Here is an 18,927-nt window from a genome sequence, read left to right on the forward strand (position 1 = left end):
AGAGAGAGAGAGAGAGAGAGAGAGAGAGAGAGAGAGAGAGAGAGAGAGAGAAAGAAAGAACAAACTTGGGAAGCAGAGGTAGGTGGGTCTCCATGAGTTCATGACCAGCATGGTCTACTTAAATAATAAGCTCTAAGAAATCCAGGGCTATGTCTCAAAAGTCAAAACAAAAAAAACTAACAAAACAAAAACAAAACAACCTGGAAGCTTCTCGGAACACTTCCATAACAGTTAGAAAAGAGGTTTGGGAAGAGGCACCCCTCAGAGGAAGGGCAGGGGCAGGAGGACAAGCTTCTCACAGTCCCTGCCTCAGGAGCTGGCTTCAGGGAGAACCCCAGTCTCCTAGACATCTCCAGGCAACGACTCTACTATAGCCATCTTTATTCATTACAGAGTTTGAACTTGGTGGAAGCTGGGGTCCCAAGGCTTGCTGGGGAGCAGGGCTAGGCTGGCCCCAATCCCATGTCCTGGCTTCACTCCTTCTGGAAGCTCCGGCTCAGCAGTGGATCTGGAGGGCTCTTGGTGTTCTGGTTATCTTCCAGATAAATAGCTTCGTCTCTGGAAATGGCCTCGCTCAGGCCTTGCAGGTTATCAAGCAGGACAGTCAGGGAGCCTGATAGAGGAGACACTGTAGGGCGGACACTGGGGTGAGAGCAGGCTGCACGGTGCCCAGGGCACAGGGCTGCACAGGATGGGAGGCCCTGAGGGAGGTTCCTGGGCACATGGCAGCACAGATAGGAGGCCAAGGGCCTCTGGGGCTCAGGCCTGGAATGCTGTGTCCTTCAGTGTATTCTACCTTTCACAGATTCTTTGGGCGGTGATGCTTCAGGAGACTCAGGAGCTGGGGGCTCTACAGGCCGGGGGCTGCACTTCTTATCCACTTCAGAGGGAAGCACTGCTAACAGGCGCTGCTGCTTGTAACGGAAGAGGAGACCCTCCTGCTTCAAGGTGGCCTGGGAAGGAGAGGGTCAGCCGCATCGGCCCAGGACAGGCCACCCACCCCCTCCACGCCTTTACTCACCCACCAGCCGCCATGACTAGCTCCCTGCTGCCCCCTACCAGCATGAGGTTCTTGTCCCTCTCCAGCTCCTGCACTCGCCGGGTCAGCCGCTGTCCTTCTTCCTTCCGGGCCTCCTCCTGCAGACGCCTGAGCTCCTGGTTGCGCTCCTTTTCCCGGGTGGCTTTGTGCTGGATCTGGCGCAAGGAAACCACTAAGGAGATGGGAGGGGGTTAGCCCAGAGCCCCAAAATGAGACTTGAGTTCTCGACTCTGTCTCTCGGGGGGGGGGGGGGTGTCTCTCTTCCACGCCGTGGGTGGGCTGATGTCATGGGATCCTGAGCTCCACGAGCTCTAAGTACTATCCCCATCCCTGACGCCAGTTCCTTAGGCAAGACCTGGACAGGGGCCAGAGTCACAGCTCCTGTAGCTAGTGCTCATGTGATCTGTGTTGCTGTTGTTTTTGAGACATGGTTCCCTATGTAGTCCAGGCTAGCCCTAAACTATCCTGCCTCTTACTTTCAAGTGCTGGGGTGACAGGAAAGTGCTACCATGCGTGGCTAGGGCTCATGTTCTTATGACACTGGTAGCATGATTAGAGAATTTTCTATCTGTGAGGCGTGCAGCTAAACCGTCATGTCTGCTGCAACTTACACGATTCAAATGTCTCCACATGTAACCGTGGGAGCACAGGCAAGAGAGGAGACTGTGTGTCTACTTAGGGAAGGCATGAATATTAATCCTGCTCCTCTAACTCATCCAAGCATTGTTTCTGGGGAGGGCAGTTGGCAGAACTGCGGACACAACAGTGGCGTCCGTTGAGGGGCAGGGACACAGGCCTGGAGACAGAGTTGTTCCTGACGTGGTGCTGGCTGCGGTGTGTTCACTTCATAAGAACTCATTTATGTCAGTCCTACGTGTTACTTCGCTCAGTGTGGCCTTCCTCCCCGAACATCTCACCGGCCTTGGCCTGCTCCCTCCGGGCCTCGTTCAACCTCCTCTTTGTGTCTGAGAGCTGCTCCCGAAGCCGGGTTTCCACCTCCGCCACCTTCTCTTGCAGGGCTGCAGTTGAGGGTACGAGGCAGGGTCAGGGGGAGCTGCCCATCCTGCAGGGTGGCATACACTGCCACTCCCCCGCACCTTGCCCGTAGATCTCCTGCTGCTGTGTCAGCTCCTGACGGAGGCTGGCAGCTTCTTCTGTGCTCTCCTGCTGGCCCTGACGGGCTGCCTCCAGCTGCTGCCCAACGCTGGCCAGGGATTCCTGGGCACGCTGCAGCTCCTGCTCCAGCTGCTGGGCCACCTCAGTCAGCTGCCGGCGCTCTGCCTCCCCTAAAAGGAAACTGTGGTCACACAAGACCTACGCTGGCACCCGAGCCTCAGATGATCAAGAGTCTCTTGCAGACCCACCCACGCACGCACGCACGCACGCACGCACGCACCCACGCACCCACGCACGCAGACATACCTTGCTCCCGAGCCCGGCCCACCTCCTGCTGGATGAGGTGGGCGCTCAGCTGCAGCTCTGCATCCAGGCGGTTCCGCTCTTCCCGAAGCTGCTCCAGCTCAAGGCTCAGGTATGTATCCAGTGGGGGTGCAGGTTCGGCTGGGGGAGAGCTGGGACAGCAATGATAGAGTCAGAGAAAATTCCCCCAGCGTCTACCTGACTGGTGTCTCCACCCCTCCTTGGTCCCTCTGGGTCCTAGCAGCCAATAGGTTTGCCCCCAGCATACACACACACCCCTCCACCTCAATGTGCCTGAACTTCACCTCTCCAGGCGCAGCTGAGCAAGAGCCACCTTTCGAGCCATCAAACCTGAGGGGAAGAGGAGACAGGGAGATGAGTATACATGGACAGAGGGTGGCGGGAGCACAGGACAGAGAGATAGTTACCAAGGCAACAGTGGATAAACATGCGGTTAGATCCAGGGCTAAGAGGAAGAGGGCCAGGCCAGTGGGGCCAGGCTAGAAACCCCACAGTTGCTCTACATACCCTTAATGGTGTGGACCTTCCGGACAGCATAGCTGAGCCGGTTGCTGAGGCTGGGAATCCGGGCTACAGCCTGATCCACCCTGGTCATGGTGCTCTGGAGTTTGGCCTGAGTGCTGAAGAAGATAGAGGCCGCTCACCGTCCTCCCTCCCCTTATCCCTTCAAGACCTGCACGGTCTGGTGCGGAGGACACACCTATCCTGTACACCTATCCTGAGCGGAGAGGTGGGCTCTCAAGTAGCAGGTAAAGGAGAAACAGAAGCCACCAGGAGGGGCAGGACCGTGGCAGACCCTGTGGGTCAATCAAGCCCCTTAGCAAGAGCTAAAGAGAATCTAAGTGCTTGAGCTTGGTATCTGTCAGGTAAAAACATCCAGCTGGAAGCAAACTTCTGCCACAAAACCTACGGTGTCTCGTTTGGTCCCTTAGAGTCTTTCTGGATGGGAGGGAGAGGAGTAGGGTTAAGATGGGGTGGCTAGAAATTCACTATCACGCTTGGCCTGCAATGTCTATAATAACCTGCAGCAAGGAACCATTAAGGTTCGTGGGCTTCCCGGGCAGTGGTGGCGCACGCCTTTAATCCCAGCACTTGGGAGGCACAGGCAGATGGATTTCTGAGTTTGAGGCCAGCCTGGTCTACAGAGTGAGTTCCAGGACAGCCAGGGCTACATAGAGAAACCCTGTCTCGAAAAACCAAAATGAATGAATGAATAAATAAATAAATAGATAGATAATTTTCTTTTCTAGTGCCAAGGATTGAAACCAGAGATTCCTGAACGCTGGGCAAATGCTCTACTTCTGAGCTATAGACCAGACCAGCTGTACAATTAGGGTGTTTTCCCCAACCAGACAGGGTGCATGTGCAAAGGAAGGAAGGCCACTGAGAGGGAGGGAGGGAGGGAAGGAGGAAGGGAGGGAAGAAGGGAGATAGGGAGGGAGGAGGGAGGGAGGGAGGGAGGGAGGGAGGTCTGCATGTGGCTCCAGTTCGCATCCCTGAGCTGAGGCCATAGCCCTGCTTAGAGCTTCAGGGAGCAGCAGACTGAAGTGCTGGAAGCAGGGTCCCCTGCTCCCTGCTCTAGCACAACCAGCAGCTGAGTTCACAGCGGGTGATGCCGGGGTGAAGTAGAGGTGCTCCCTAGCCCTCACCCCACCCTCCTGCCCCTCTCGCCTGAGGCTCTTCCAGGCTCCTGCAGCTCTGTGACAGATACCTGTTCATGGCACTGACCACGAACTTGAGCTGCTCCTCAGTAGAGGCTGTCTGCTGCTCCTGCCTCCGCCTGGCCTCCTGAGCCTGATTCAGCTCCATCTTCAGGGTCTGACAAAGGAAGCAGCTTTGTATGTGCTTTTTCTTGTAAGCCTCCCTCCCGGCACCTGGCCCATAGACCCCCCCCACCTCCCAGGGCCTTATTCACCCTCCCTTAAGGAGCTCCGCCCTCCTCCTTTAGGGAGCACCCTCGGACCTTGATGCTCATCCGCTCCACCTCCACCTGTGCAGTTTTGTCCTGCAGGGCGCGCTGCAAGATGGCCTGCTCCTGGCTTTGGGCAGTCACTTGCTCCTGCAGCTCTGCCACCTACAGGAGCAGAAGGAGCTGAGTGAGGAAACCTAGAACCACAGCTTTGGGGAACAGATGGGAGGGGAAAGGAGGAGACGGGCAGGAGTCTCGGAGTGGGGCTGCAGAAATGGCTCAGTGATTAAGAACACTGCTTGTTCTTGCAGAGTTTGAGTCCCTGTCCCCACATGATGGCTCACAGCTGTCTGTAACTCGGGTTCTGGGGGAGCAAACGCCCTCTGACTTCCGTGGGCACATGGTACACTTACATACATGCAGGCAAAACATTTATACACATAAACAAAACAAACACTTTTATTTCTTTCTAAGACAGGGTTTTGCTATGTAGCTCTGGCTGTCCCGGAACTCGCTATATAGACCAGACTGGCCTCAGACTCAGAGATCCTCCTGCCTCTGCCTCCTAAGTGCTGGGATTAAAGAAATGCGCCACTATGCACAGCTAAATAAATAAGAAAGAAAGAAAGAAAGAAAGAAAGAAAGAAAGAAAGAAAGAGAGAGAAAGAGGGCAGTGGTGGCGCATGCCTTTAATCCCAGCACTTGGGAGGCAGAGGCAGGCGGATTTCTGAGTTCGAGGCCAGCCTGGTCTACAGGACAGCCAGGGCTACACAGAGAAACCCTGTCTCGGAAAACCAAGGAAAAAAAAAAAAAAGAAAAAAAGAAAAAAATTTTAAAAAAAAGAAAGAAGGAAAGAAAGAAAAGAACGCCCAGTGTGGTGGGGCATGCCTTTAATTCCAGCATGAGGGAGGGAGAGGCAGGCAGATCGCTTATGGGCCAGTCCAGTCTAAAAGTGAGTTCCAGGACAGCCACAGTACACAGAAACTCTGTCTTGAATCTTCTCTCTGGCTCAGGCAGTACAGTCCCACACTTTGGGAAACCATCCTGACCCCTACCCCTGACCGTGCCACGCCCTGACGGATGCTGTGGTCTGCTCAGAGAGGCCGTCCCTGACCATCCTATCCATCCACCTCAGTCTTGTCACCACCGCTTCTCCGTAGCACATATGACGATGTGACACCTACCCATCTTTCCGCTTATCCCTGCGTCCTCCTAGAACTCTCAAGCTCCGTGAGAACAGGGAGACTCCTCGGCTCTGTGCCCAGCGTGTGGCAACCACCCAAGCACTAACTGTCATCGCTGTGCAAGACGCCTGCATGCAGGGTGACAATGACGGAGACGCAGCCCCTGACCTGGTCCCTCAGCTGCTTCGTGGAGTCCCTGTGCTGCAGGTCCTGGGCTTTGAGCTGCACCATGAGGGCAAACACCTTCTCCCGCCAGCCTTGCAGCAGCGAGCGGCACTTCTTGGGAAACTCGGGCTCCAAGGGACCTAGAGGCTGGATCTGTATGGGGGAAGGAGGGGGTTCAGATACGTCACAGTGAGGAGTCTAGGGGTCTCGGTGGTATACCACCTACTACTCCCAGAGAGGGAAGAGGCCTGCAGCAGGGCAGGGTCTGGAGGGATGAAGGAGAGTCCTACCTTCCTGGTCAGCTCCTCTTCCTGCAGGGCGAGCATGTGTGTGAGGCTCTGTACTCGAACCTGCAGTAGCTCCACAGTGACCTCAAGGTCAGCCCGGTCCTCCTTCAAGTGCTGGGTAAAAGAACCCCATAGGTCAAAATCCCCATGCTACCCTCAGGCCCTGGGCAGTCTCAAGGGCAGCATGGCTTCCCTTCTAGGGGGCTGTGCTCTCCTCTCCCAGGCCAGCCCCTGACTCCCTGGTGTCTCCTTCCCACCTTCAAGGTGTCTAGAAGCTCCTTCCGTTCCAGCTCCCAAGCCTGGTTGGGAACCCCGGGAGGGACTTGTTCCCCCACATACTTCCTCAGACTCTCGACCAAGGTCACCTGAGCTTCCAGCTCTTCTTGGGTCTTACTAAGATTGAGACAGAAACGGGACAGTCCTCAGTGGAACAGCCTGGAGGTAGTGTCCCGCACCGTGTCACCTGCTGGGCCCCTCACTAACACCCCTGCGCAGCCCACTGACCTCAGTTGGCTCCTAAGCAGGTCCGCCTCCTTCTGGGCCACAGCCAGCTGCTTGGCTTCCCCTGCCCGTTTCATTTCCAGGCTGTTCAGAGATTTCTCCAAGCCCTCCGCCTTGCTGGTCAGACTGTCGAGAGCCTTCTGGTGAGCCTGTGTCAGGGAGGACAGCTGTGGAGGAGGAGTGCGGTCAGAAGAGACCAGCCTGAGGGGCTGGAGAGGGGTTCAGTAGGTCAGACCCAACTTCAATTCCCAGCACCCACGACAGGCAGTTCAATGTCTTCTCCTGGCCTCTGAGGCCCTCTCACTCCAGGTGTACATTCACCGATGCAACACACTCTCACAAACAAAAATAAATCTTTAGGGGACGGGGGCAGCTCACCCCACCTTGGAGCCTTGTTTCTCAGAGAGCCATCTAACTGATCACGCTGCTGTAAGCAAATGGAGGAAATCTTGGCCTCTGGTTCTCCACAGTTACACTTTCAAACAATCGTCAGCCCCTGCCACTTCACTTCTGGTCTCCGTATTCATTGCTAACAGAGTAAACGACCCCACCTCATGCCTGATTCTTTCCGACTGTGGAGATGGCTCAGTCTGTAAGTGTGTGCCTCCACAGGTGTGACGACCTGAGTTAGGAGCCCCAAACCTTTGCAAAAAAGCTGGGCACCTGTAATCGCCCCCGCTTGGTGGGATGAGGGGAGACACGGGCAGATCCCTGAAGCTCCCAGTCTGGCCTGCATAATAAAGTTGCAGGCCAATAGAAGACCCTATCTCTAGTAAAAGAAGCTTGCGACCCACACCCGAGTTTGTCCTCTGACCTCCACACATGTGCCAGGCACACTGACACTCCTACCCACAGACCCACGCCTGAATGTACACACACCCCTCAGTGCATGGTGGGAGCAAATGTCTCCAACCCCACGTGCTGGTTCCTCTTTGGTCACCCTGACATGAACTGGAGTTGAGAGGGGAAACTCAGTTGAGAAAAACGATCGTGCATCCATTAGATCGTACATCCATTAGATCCTCCTGCAGGCAAGCCTATGGGACATTCTCTTGATGAGCGATTGATTTGCGAGGACCCCGCCCACAGTGAGGTGGTACCGCCCCCAGATAGGCGGGGCTGAATAATGTAGGAAAGCAGGCTGACCAAGCATCGAGAAGCAAGCAGGGGCCCTGGCCAGAAGCCCTTCCCTTCCTTCTCAAAGTTGCTTTTTTGTCAGTACTTTATCAGAGCAATAGAGACCCTAAGACATTCCAGTACTTAGGAGGCTGAGTCGGGAATACTGTCTCAAGTTCAAGGCCAGCCAGGGCTACAGATCAAGACTCTACCGTAACACCCTTCTACCCACAAAAGACATACTCGCCACACCCACGAAGCCTCCTGCATGAACAGAACACTGTCTCCTGTGGCATTCTCCCTGCTTCCTTGTGCAGGCGCTGTCCTACCCTCAGGAAGACCTCCCATCTGTTCCTTTTCCTGCTGTCGGCTTTCTGAGATCTAGCGGCCAGTTGGACCCAACTTCAGTGTGATCATGAGGGTGCCCTGGGGAGGGAGGGTCTTTCTCATTAGATCCCAAACAGGGCCAGGGGCCGTGGAGCAGCTGGAGCTGTGGAGCCAATGGGTAAGATGTGTGCCCAGCTTCCTCCTGCAGGGTCGGCCCTGACAGCCCTGTCTCCATTACCGGTACCGAGTTTGTGAAACGAAGCACAGGTCTTTTTGGCCATAGAATACAAATCTGGTTGTGTTATTTCCCCGTTTCTTTTCTGAAGATCCGCGTGGTGGTGCACGCCTTTGATCCCAGCACTTGGGAGGCAGGAGCAAGAGGCAGGGCCAGCCAGAGCTACATAGTGAGAGACCCTCAACAACAACAAAAATAAAATATCAAAAACCCCTTCTTTTCTGGTGACACGGGGGCTGAAACTGTAGCCTTGTGCAGAGCAGGCAGGCACTCTGTCCCTGAGCTACGTCCTCAGATACTTAGAACCTGTTAATGGTTATTTGTCTTTTTTTTAAAGAATTATTTATTATTTATTTTATGTGTATGAGTACACTGTATCTGTCTTTAGAAACGCCAGAATAGGGCATTGGATCCCATTACAGATGGTTGTGAGCCACCATGTGGTTGCTGGGAATTGAACTCAGGACCTCTGGAAGAGCAGCCAGTGCTCTTAACCACTGAGACATCTCTCCAGCCCCCCTATTTGTCATTTTTTGACATACCAGCAGTCCATCTCCCTTTCAATGTGTGTCTAGAGCTGACTTCTGAACATGGTACCACTAATATAGGTTATCAAACATCAGAGCAGGGCGCTTGCTTAGTCAGGTGACAGATTCAGAGAACATTCCTATGGGTAACTCACAGGCAGCAAGGCTGTCCCCGCTCCAATATTATAAAGAAGACACTCATCTTTATAGCCTCCCTTCCTGACTTCTCCATCACTCTGGGGTGGCCCTCTCTGTCCCTAGACTACGCTTCGCACTTTCCCAGTTGTAACAGGCTATATACATTAAGTGTGTCCCATGCTAGGCTGTCGGCTGCATTCACGGGAGCAGAGACTCAGGCAACTTGAATCCCCAGCCAGCTCCTACCTCAAGGATGGCAAAGAGAAGCACTAGGTAACCTGACTGAAAAAAAAAAATCTACCTTTCCCAGTCTTCCCTAGGACCCATACCACTCGCCCCACCCTCACCCCATTGCTCCCTCCCTCCACCACGTTCCCATAAGAGTACTGAGGTCAGAATACGCAGAAATTACTACTTGAGGGTTGCAAAGGTTGCGAGCTCACCGGACTCCCAAGTAACAGGTGCAGCCCGAGGGAAAGCAAAATACCCAAGTTCTCCACAACCCCCACTGGTCTGTTACTCCAAGGTGCAATTTACTGGACAGTGTGCCATAAACGCTTCTAAGCCCCCCCCCCCCCGCCCCCGCGCTCCCCGTCCCGTTCACCTGCTCTTGGTGCAGAGTCTGAATCTCCTCCAGCTCCCTCTGTTTCGCCTCTTCCAGGTTCTTCCGAACCATTTCGGCTCCGGCCAAGGCGGTGCGCAGGCCCTCGGCCTCAGCTTGCCCGGCCTTCTCGGCCACTGCAAGGGCATCCAGCTCCATGGCCTGCGTCTCTAACCTCATCTTCTGCTGCAGGGAGGTCTCCCGTAAGGCCCGGACTTCCTCCTCCAGCCGCCGCAACTCTTGGAGCTGCCGAGAGATCAGCTCAGCCTGCTGGCTCAGGGCACCAGAGACCCCCAGCTCCAGAGACCTTCAAAGACAGGTGGGCACGGGTGAGCTGCTCGGAGGGTGGAAGAAGCAAGGGCTGAAGCTGAGGCAGGAGGATATATTCATCTACCGCACCACCATCATCCATCAAGTCCCTACTAAGCGCGTGAGGTCGAACACCTTCTGCGCTCGGACAACTCAAGGGCTGGTGAGATCTGCGAGGAACATCACCTCTCCAGAGATCCACGCACAAGCAGATAGCTGGGTTAAACGTCAAATGTGCACATGGGGGTGGGGTGCAGTGCTACACATTTTGAGCGTGAGGATGTCTGAATTCTAGGTGAGGGCAAAGGAGGGGGTAGGGCAGTATGGGGGTTGGAACTGAATTTCTGGTACCAAGATGGTGGCAAGGGCAAGTGATTTTTTTTTTTTTAACACGGACACTTCTGTTTTTTCATCTTGCTTTGTTTGAGACAGGGTCTCATGTAGCCCAGACTGACCCAGTACATAGCAGAGGCTGGCCCTGAATTTGGGATGCTCCAACCTCTACTCTTCCATCTGTGCACCAGGGCATGCCGGTGTGCACATGCATATCCACACTGAGAAGTATGTGAACACAACCAAAAATAAAATTGTTTCCTGAAGGTGTCTTCCGCTTCCCTTCCTGATCTCTCAGTGGTCAGGGGCCTTCCCTAACCTTGCACTGAGTCAACATGCTGGCGTCTGTCTTCTCTAAGACTCTTTCCCAGTTGTAACTGGGATTACGGGCACACAACGCTACACCCTGCTCTTTCGGTGCAGTGCGGGCTTTTGGTGCTTGGTACATTGCACAGGGAGTCTGAGGGCATTCTGTTTACAAAAGACTCAGTGCCGTGTACATCTGAACTAGTTATTCGGAGGCTCCTGAAGTGGCCTTTAACTGGAGGCTAGGAATGACTTGCCACGGTTCCTTGCCATCTGTCTCCTAACATCCCCCTCTGACAGAATGACTGACACTCCAGTACACTGGGGGACAGACACAGACGAAACAAAAGAATTCTGTTTCACACAGAGCCGCGTATCCACAGGAGCTGGAGAGACGGCTCCGGGTGGGGGTGGGGGGTGGGTAGGTGGGGCTAAGAGTGCTTGCTGATCTTGCAAAGACCCTGAGTTCAGTTCCCAGCCCGCCGCATTCAAAGGCTGACAGCTGCCTGTGACTCCAACTGCAGAGGCTCCTTCACCCTCTTTTGGCCTCCGAGTATGAATGCTCATACATAGTCACATAAATAAAATCTTTTTTGTTGTTGTTTTCCTTTTTTTTTTTTTTTCTTTTTGGTTTTTCGAGACAGGGTTTCTCTGTGTAGTCCTGGCTGTCCTGGAACTCACTCTGTAGACCAGGCTGGCCTCAAACTCAGAAATCCACCTGTCTCTGCTTCCCCAGTGCTGGGATTAAAGGCCTGCGCCACCACCGCCCGGCTTGTTGTTGTTTTCCAGACATGTTTTTCTCTACGTAGCCCTGACTGTCCTGAAACTCAATCTCTAGACCAGGGTGGGATCTTGAACTCAGAGGTCTGTCTACCTTTGACTCTCTAGGGCTCGGATTGAAGGCAGACCATATTGGGCGTTAAGAGCACTGGCTGCTTTTTCAGAGGTCCTGGGTTCAACTCTCAGCAACCACTTGTTGCTCATGATCATGTATGGGATCTGGTGCCCTCTTCTGGTACGCTGGCATACATGCAGGCAGAACACTATATAATATATATACATTAGTACGGTAAATAAATAAATCTTTAAAAAAATTTAAAAACAATAAATGTCTTAAAACACACATTCACAGAGCATAGCCAGCTCCAGTTGCATATTCCTGTAAAGGTCTGCTTAACTACTCCAAAAGAAGGAGCCAGGATGCCGCTGAAGAACCAGGTCGGTATGTCTAAGCTGCAAGCCATTTTGCTTTAAAACAACAGCTTCTGCACAGCTTACCCCTATCCCTTAAGACATTTACATTCCTTATTTAGTTGAGAATTTAAGTCCAAACATCTCTTTGCGTTATCCCCAACGCGTGTGGTATATGCGTCGTAGGTGCCGACAATTGCCTATAGAAAACCACACAAGTTAGGGAACCAGGGGCTGAAATGAAGGCATGGGTGTCTGAAGGATCATGAGTCAGTCGGAGGAGGAAGAGGTGATTGACAGATCCCTACCTGCCTCTCTGCCCTAGCCCCTGCCCGTCTCCACAGAAATCCTGTCCCCACATGGTCACCGTCGACCTCTGAGCATCTAGCCGTCTCTCTAAGACATCTTGGTTGGGAATGTCTGAAGCCCAGGACGGGGCCATTCTTGGCAGAGTTGGAATGGGCCGAGCTTGGAAGTGGGAGGGAGGAACCAGCCCAGCAAAACCTGAGAGGTCACAAGAATAAAAGATTATCAGTTTCTGGGGGGAGTGGGGGGGGTAGGGTGGGGGGAGAAGGAAGATCCCAACCTCCTTGACTAGCCTCACTGACCTGATGGCGGCAACATCCCCCTGTTATATGACTCTTCTAGATCTTGTCTCCAGACACCTGTGTTCCCCTGGACAATAGGAGAAACAAGGATAGTCCAATTCAGTTTTCAGGCCACCTTCCAGAGAGAAAGCCTATAACAACAAAGTCATAATCCTTAAGTTACTGTCAGGTCTGTCGGGATGTAAACTTCTCTTTTCCTACTTCCCTAGGAAGGCAGACCATAATCAAAGCACTTGCTTGCCCCAACCATGCTCCTGATAGAATGAACCAGGCAACAACCCTAAGGTAAATTTACTTGAGGTGAGGCTTGCTTCTACTTACAGGATTCTGGGTGGTGCCTTTACCTTCCTCCTTATGTGTCTACGATCCCTGTAGCTCAGGACTCTGTACACAGTATAGGGAGCCCAGTCTCCACAGTCCTCGCCATGGAATGGTAGGGCCGTTGGAAAGCCCATCTAGGCACCATCGAGCCATGATTTCTGGGTCATTTCCTATTAAAGAGTTAGCCCAAGGCCTGGCGCCAGAAGAATGAGACCACATGTGGGGTTAAGTGGTTTCCCTAGGATCCCTGAGGAATCCGCGCAGCCTGGAGCCCGTTGCTGGGAAGCCAGCTTCCTGCCAACTCATCTGTGCCTCTCTGTAACCGGGCTCAATTGCTCTCTCTCCCCTCGGCTTCCATTCCCGATGCACCTCTCTTCGGAGTCCTACAGCATCTTCTTTCCCCCACTTCCATCAGAATTCAATTTTTTTTTTTTTTTTTTGCCACTCAACCCCCGAGATTCCTACCCGCTTCTCTTCCTAGTCCTAGTCTGCGTCTTTTTCGATGGAATTATCTTGGTCGGTCCCTGTCCTGTCTCCCCCCTCTCCCCTCTCGCACACACCCCTGGCTCATCCCCGTTAGGACCCTGAACTCTGAGGCTGTCTTGACCTCCTTATCTGTCCTTTGACTCGGCTCCTGCGCCCCTCTTGCCCTGTGGACCCCCCCACCCCCCCCCCTTACACCCCCTCTCGGACTCTTTCCACCCCCAACTGACTCTCCCCGAACGCCCCTTACCCAGCGCGAGATCCGCCCTCTTGCCACGCCCCTTACACCTAGCTCCGGGTCTAGACGCCACACCCAGATCACGCATGCGCGAGGCGGGTGGGTTGGCGGGCTGCTCTACAGCACCATTTCTCCCCACCGGAAATAGGAAGAAGAAAGGTGCACGCAGGCACACTGAAGCCCAAGACCTTCTCCGCGCCCTGACGGACCCTCCCCTCCCCGGGAACCCGGGAAAACGTACCGACCAATCAGAAGTGGCGGAGGGCGGGAGATGGGCAACCCCTCCCCGCTCATCGTCCAATAAGGCGGAGGCATGCAACTCAGATGGCCAATCAGAAACAGCCGGTGGGGGTGCCGGCTCGCGGGCGCGAAGTCGGACCCGGGAATTCCGAAGGAGGAGTCTGCGCGGCGCGCGCGCGCGCGCTCCCAAGCCGCGCCCTCGGGGCGGCTTCTTTGGCTGTCAAACCGCGGCGGGAGCGCGGGGCGCAGGGTGCGGAGTCCCTTCTTCAGTTTACCCCGCGAGCGAAAAAGGAAAGGGTGAGATCCACTTTGTTACAGAATTAGGGACCCGTCTGCGCCTCCCTTTGTGGGTGACAGCGGATTCACTTCTCTTAGGGGAACTGATCCGAAGAGCAGTGGAGGATGGAAGGGGTGCTCTACTTGGGTTAGGAAGTTTGACCATAAACTCCCTGGCTCCAGGTTACACTTAGGGCGACAGTCTCGTGTCGCACGCTCGTTTGTGTAGCAGGATCTCTTTACCCCCTAGGCACGCTCCCAGCTGCGGTTTTAACTAGCTTTGCCTTGCACAGATTGTCAAAGGCTCCCGGATGTTGAGCGGCCTGAGGATCCGGCTTTGTTGAGGTACCCCAGGACATCTTCCAGGTTTTGCATCGCATCAGGACTTTCCTGGAATTGCTTCCTAAACCTCACGTTGACACCCTCTGCCTTGGTGCCTATCCAGGCCTCTGGCGCTCTGAATCTGCATTTCTTAAGCTAGCCTTACGCACAGTACTTAGCCGTTGACGTCAGAGAGAACTGAACTGAAGCCCACGGTGCATGACCCAGGAGTAGGAGAGGGAATGACCTGCTGAGGTGGGCGAAGTGGTGCACAGGGGGCACCCCCCATGCTGCCCTGCTTCCAGCTGCTGCGCATAGGGGGCGGCAGGGGCGGTGACCTCTACACCTTCCACCCCCCATCCAAGTCTGGCTGCACCTATCGGTTGGGCTGCAGGGCCGACCTGTGTGATGTGGCCCTGCGGCCCCAGCAGGAGCCCGGCCTCATCTCAGGGGTCCATGCAGAGCTGCATGCTGAACTCCAAGGGGACGACTGGAGGGTCAGCCTGGAGGATCACAGCAGCCAAGGTAAGCAGTGAGCAGGCAGCCCGAGGTAGACATGAGTAGGGGAACCTCTGGGACCCCTGCTATCTGCTTCCCAGAGTCCTGTCAGTCTCTGGTGAGTAGTCACAGTCTGGTCTTGTCTGCCCATGAGAACTGCTTAAGTCAGCTGTTCACAGGACTAACCTGCTTGTCTGGTTTAGCTCACACCGGACCTAGGAGGGATGTGCTGGCTGTCACCAAATTCTACATTCTAGTATTAAGTTCAGACTTGACTGTTTTCAGGTTTGCTGAAGCACCTTGTTCCCATTATGAGTGTTCTAGTGACTCAGGTATTCCATCCCAACCCAAGGCAGCCCCCAAAGGCTGGTGTTTACAATTCAGTATTCTGTCTCAAGTTCTTAGCTCCCTAGGTCAAACACGAGGTTTGGAGAAGTCTGACTTGAGGTGTCGTGGGCATTAGTCCCCAGCAGGCAACACTGGGTGCTTGCTGTATCATTATAGTCTAGGGCCTATTCTGTGTCACGTTGATAGATGCTGTCTGCAGCCAAGGGAAATGAGACACAAGGCTAAGAATGACAGCAAGAGGCAAGTATGGTGGTGTACTCTGATCTCAGTACTTCAGAGCTGAGGCAGGAGGATCGTGAGTTCTGGTACTGACTTAGGAAGAAGAAGAAATAAACCATTTATCAGTAGTTGTGTTCAAGCAGGAGCTAAGCACAGAAAAGCCTCCTGCTGTCTTGTCGTTGAGAAGAATAAGCTTGTCCCTAGCCAACAAAGCTTACACGTGGGGTTTTGAGTTTAATGCTTAACCCTGTGTCCCCCTGAAAATCAAACGGCCAGTCCTGGTACTTCTGACTAGAAGCCTATTCCTGTTCTTGTCATTTGTCTTGTGTCTCATCGACAACAGGGACTTTGGTCAATAATGTCCGACTCCCAAGAGGCCACAGACTGGAGTTGAGTGATGGTGACCTTCTGACATTTGGCCCCCAAGGGCAAGCAGGAACCAGCTCCTCAGAGTTCTACTTCATGTTCCAACAAGTCCGGGTCAAACCTCAGGACTTTGCCGCCATAACCGTCCCTCGGTCTAAGGGAGAAGCTGGGGGCGGTTTCCAGCCTATGCTGCCCCCGCAAGGGGCACCTCAGAGGCCACTCAGCATCCTCTCCTCTGCCCCCAAGGCCACACTGATCCTCAATTCCATCGGCAGCCTTAGCAAGCTCCAGCCCCAGCCTCTTACCTTCTCCCGTGGTGGCGGCAGACCACAGGGCCTGGCTGCTCCCACCCAGCCTGGGGAAACTGTAGCTTCACCTGCTCCACCCACAAGAAACCGGAGGAAATCAGCTCATAAAGTGTTGGCAGAACTGGATGATGAGAGCGAGGTTGCCCTGGGCCCCGTATCAGTCCTGATGGAGCCCAGAAAGAAGCTCCGTATGGACAAAACCGCTCTGATATCCAGCGGGTAAGTGGGGTCCCCAACGTTAACCTGTTACCACAGCCTCCGACTGTGAGGTCTTAGAAGGCAGAGGAGAGGGGTGCACAGATACAGGATACACCCAGGTTAGCTTTCACTTCACTCATAAATGCACGATAAACCACTATGTGCAAGGTTGGGGGAGTAATGGCTAGGATTACACTATAAAAATCAACCTGGGGGATGGGAGGACATAGAGACACTCTCAAAAGTAGAGAGCGCAGGTCACCTTAAGGCTGTTTTGTTTTTATTTTACTTGCATGGATATGTCACCTGCATGGTTGTGTACCGCTTGCATGCAATACCGGCAGAAGCCAGAAGAGGGCACTGGGTTCTCTGGAACTGGTGGGATGCTTGCTAGCAACTATGTAGGTACTGGAGTTCAAACCCAGATCCTCTCTGGAAGAACTTTTTTTTTTTTTGGATGCAAAGTCTCACTGTGTAGCCCAGGCTAGCCTCAAATTCCTCAGGTAAATAGTAGTTGTGATAGAGCATTTGGAATGGAAGCTGTGATGGACTAGAGGTCACAGTTCACGTTCAAAGCTGAGCATCTTGTGTGCTAGGCACATTCCCTATTTAACACCCCTAACCTCCAAGTTCCTACATCCCAGTCCTGCAGCCGCCTCCTGTTCTAGCTAGGTATATCAGTTACCCAGAAGCAAACAAGGTCTAGGCAAATTACTCACACTGGGTTTCTCAGGAACACTCCCTTGGGGATGGGGAGCCCTTGGTGCTAGACGATAGCCTGGGTTTGGTGTGATGGCCTGCACTGGGTGCAGCATCCAGGATGCCATAGTGGCATCTTGGCTTTGCAGTCAGGATGCAGATGTGGCTCCTTCAGCTCAGGGTCAGATACAGTGTAAGAATGGATTTCCCGCCGGGCGTTGGTGGCGCACGCCTTTAATCCCAGCACTTGGGAGGCAGAGGCAGGCGGATTTCTGAGTTCGAGGCCAGCCTGGTCTACAGAGTGAGTTCCAGGACAGCCAGGGCTATACAGAGAAACCCTCTCTCGAAAAACCAAAAAAAAAAAAAAAAAAAAAGAATGGATTTCCCGCTGGTGAGATGGCTCAGCAGTTAAGGGCACTCACTGGCCAGACCCCAGAGGTCCCGGGTTCAATTCCCAGCAACCACAGGGTGGCTTATAACCATCTGATGCCCTCCTCTGCCCTGCAGGTGCATGTGCAGGCAGAGCACTCAAATATAGTAAAAAGAATGGCTCCTAAGGGCTGAAGCAGTGTGTGTGTGTGTGTGTGGTGTGTGTGCATGCACACATGCGTGCAAAACACTCATCAAAAGTAACTATGGACTTTGAGAAATGTTTTCCTTCAAAGGGAATGACCATAGGGAGAAGCCTACTGCTATAGACTGACTCAAGGCTGGAGGCTGAAATGACAGAAAAGATGGTTTCCTGCCAAAGATGTTGTGGCCTCCCAAGTTAACAGTGAGCTGCAACCTGAGTAACAAGGAATAAAGCCTTGTTTCCATGGACGCCAGGATATCTGCAGTTACAGAGCATCAATCACAGAAACCATCCCCAGAAGGTATAAGAGGGAACGCTAAATGTCTTACTTTGCTGAAGCCAGCGTACTAGGCAAGTACACTACCATTGAGCAGCACCCTAACCCTATTAATGTCCTCGAATGGCATCATCTAAAGCACCCTGGAGGGTCCAGAGCACAGCCCCAAGGCTTCCTCATGCCATGGATACCACCAACCAAGCCTCTGTGACTAGCTTTTCAGAGCATTGCCTTTATTTCCAAATAAAGAATAAACTGCTTCACCTACATGGGGTATTCATTGAGTCTGCTTTTTTTTTTTTTTTGAAACAGGTTTCTCTGTGTAGCCCTGGCTGTCCTGGAACTCACTCTGTAGACCAGGCTGGCCTCGAACTCAGAAATCCGCCTGCCTCTGCCTCCCAAGTGCTGGGATTAAAGGCGTGCACCACCACCCAGCAAGTCTGCTTTTCAAAGGATGGGAAGACTAGATTTGGTAAAGCCTAGAGATTGAATTCTCTGCAGCACAGGGATTCCTAGAAACCAAGTGGACTTTGGGGTCAAGAAAGCATGGGGTTGGACATGAGGGAACTCCATGAGTAAAGGCACTTGCTGCCGAGTCTGATAACTTGGGTTGACCCACATCGTGGAGAGAACCAACTTTTACAAGTTTCCCTCACATTGTGACAGTCTTCACACATAAATATACATATACTTACTGTGTCCAGGCCAGCTTGGTCTACATGAGATACTATCTTGAAAAAAGGATGGGGAGGGGAAAGGCAGAGTTCTGGTGGGGCTGATGTGCAACAAAAATGCTTCAAGACTTGGCTTTGGGTGGGAGAGATGGTTCAGCAGTTAAGAGCAATGGCCAGCTAAAGGCTGTGGTGGTACATGCCTTTGATCCCAACACTTGGAAGGCAGGGATAGGCTAGATCTGAATTCAAGGCCAGCCTGGCCTACAGAGTTCCAGAATAGCCAGGGCTACATAGAAATGTCTCAAAACAAGAAATCAATGGCTATTCATGCAGAGGACCCAGGTTTGGTTCCCAGAACTTACGTGGCTGCTCCCAATTTCCTACAAATTCAGTTCCAAAAGATCTAATGCCTTCTTTTGATCTCTACTGACATTGCAGGCATACGTACAGACCCCACCGCCCCAAAAAGGTGGCCATCAGCTAGAATAGAAACATAACAATTTAGCCTGGAGTGGTGGCACACGCCTTTACTCTCAGCACTGGGGAGGCAGAGACAGGCTGATCTGAAGCCAGCCTGGACAGCCAGGGGGCTATACAGAACTCATCTTTTTAAGAAAAATCAAGGGCTGGAGAGATAGCTCAGCGGTTAAGAGCACTGACTGCTCTTCCAG

The 18,927-nt window shown here is 53.2% G+C and overlaps 2 protein-coding genes across 7 annotated transcripts; one reads left to right on the top strand and one right to left on the bottom strand.

Annotated features, from left to right (window-relative positions):
- Nucleotides 1-364: 364 nt before the first annotated feature.
- Nucleotides 365-13,428, bottom strand: Cchcr1 (coiled-coil alpha-helical rod protein 1). 5 transcript variants are annotated; one of them, XM_028786483.1, is made up of 19 exons: nucleotides 13,271-13,428; nucleotides 12,561-12,730; nucleotides 12,217-12,283; nucleotides 11,917-12,112; nucleotides 9,473-9,776; nucleotides 6,529-6,692; nucleotides 6,282-6,417; nucleotides 6,028-6,138; nucleotides 5,741-5,890; nucleotides 4,443-4,553; nucleotides 4,191-4,297; nucleotides 2,987-3,099; nucleotides 2,764-2,809; nucleotides 2,462-2,610; nucleotides 2,137-2,325; nucleotides 1,957-2,058; nucleotides 1,060-1,211; nucleotides 797-953; nucleotides 365-628 (listed from the first exon to the last, which is right to left on the bottom strand). In XM_028786483.1, exons 2-19 carry the CDS (start codon nucleotides 12,669-12,671, stop codon nucleotides 474-476), a joined length of 2,520 nt encoding a protein of 839 aa, XP_028642316.1. In that variant the 5' UTR covers nucleotides 12,672-12,730; nucleotides 13,271-13,428; the 3' UTR covers nucleotides 365-473. The 5 variants fall into 5 exon arrangements, with proteins under 5 accessions (XP_028642316.1, XP_028642319.1, XP_028642318.1 ...); XM_028786486.1 differs by lacking the exon at nucleotides 12,561-12,730; XM_028786485.1 differs by lacking the exon at nucleotides 12,561-12,730 and having other exon boundaries at nucleotides 12,217-12,347.
- A 255-nt stretch (nucleotides 13,429-13,683) lies between these two features.
- Nucleotides 13,684-17,849, top strand: Tcf19 (transcription factor 19). 2 transcript variants are annotated; one of them, XM_028786471.1, is made up of 4 exons: nucleotides 13,684-13,795; nucleotides 14,068-14,620; nucleotides 15,504-16,053; nucleotides 17,397-17,849. In XM_028786471.1, the coding sequence occupies exons 2-4, from the start codon at nucleotides 14,383-14,385 to the stop codon at nucleotides 17,401-17,403; spliced, it is 795 nt and encodes a 264-aa protein (XP_028642304.1). In that variant the 5' UTR covers nucleotides 13,684-13,795; nucleotides 14,068-14,382; the 3' UTR covers nucleotides 17,404-17,849. The 2 variants fall into 2 exon arrangements, with proteins under 2 accessions (XP_028642304.1, XP_028642303.1); XM_028786470.1 differs by having other exon boundaries at nucleotides 13,737-14,620.
- The last annotated feature ends 1,078 nt before the right edge of the window (nucleotides 17,850-18,927 follow it).

The sequence above is a fragment of the Grammomys surdaster genome, unplaced genomic scaffold (assembly GCF_004785775.1).
Source record: "Grammomys surdaster isolate TR1022 unplaced genomic scaffold, NIH_TR_1.0 125504, whole genome shotgun sequence".
NCBI lineage: Eukaryota > Metazoa > Chordata > Mammalia > Rodentia > Muridae > Grammomys > Grammomys surdaster.

What these genes read in the sequence shown, in the direction of transcription:
- Cchcr1 (XM_028786483.1), bottom strand. Translation starts at nt 12,671, where the DNA reads ATGGGCTTTCCAACGGCCCTACCATTCCATGGCGAGGACTGTGGAGAC. An exon ending in GGGGATGTTGCCGCCATCAG is followed by an intron (nt 12,113 to 12,216) that starts GTCAGTGAGGCT and finishes GTGACCTCTCAG; the next exon opens with GTTTTGCTGGGCTGGTTCCT. An exon ending in GGGCCGGGCTCGGGAGCAAG is followed by an intron (nt 2,326 to 2,461) that starts GTATGTCTGCGT and finishes GTTTCCTTTTAG; the next exon opens with GGGAGGCAGAGCGCCGGCAG.
- Tcf19 (XM_028786471.1), top strand. Translation starts at nt 14,383, where the DNA reads ATGCTGCCCTGCTTCCAGCTGCTGCGCATAGGGGGCGGCAGGGGCGGT. An exon ending in GGAGGATCACAGCAGCCAAG is followed by an intron (nt 14,621 to 15,503) that starts GTAAGCAGTGAG and finishes CATCGACAACAG; the next exon opens with GGACTTTGGTCAATAATGTC.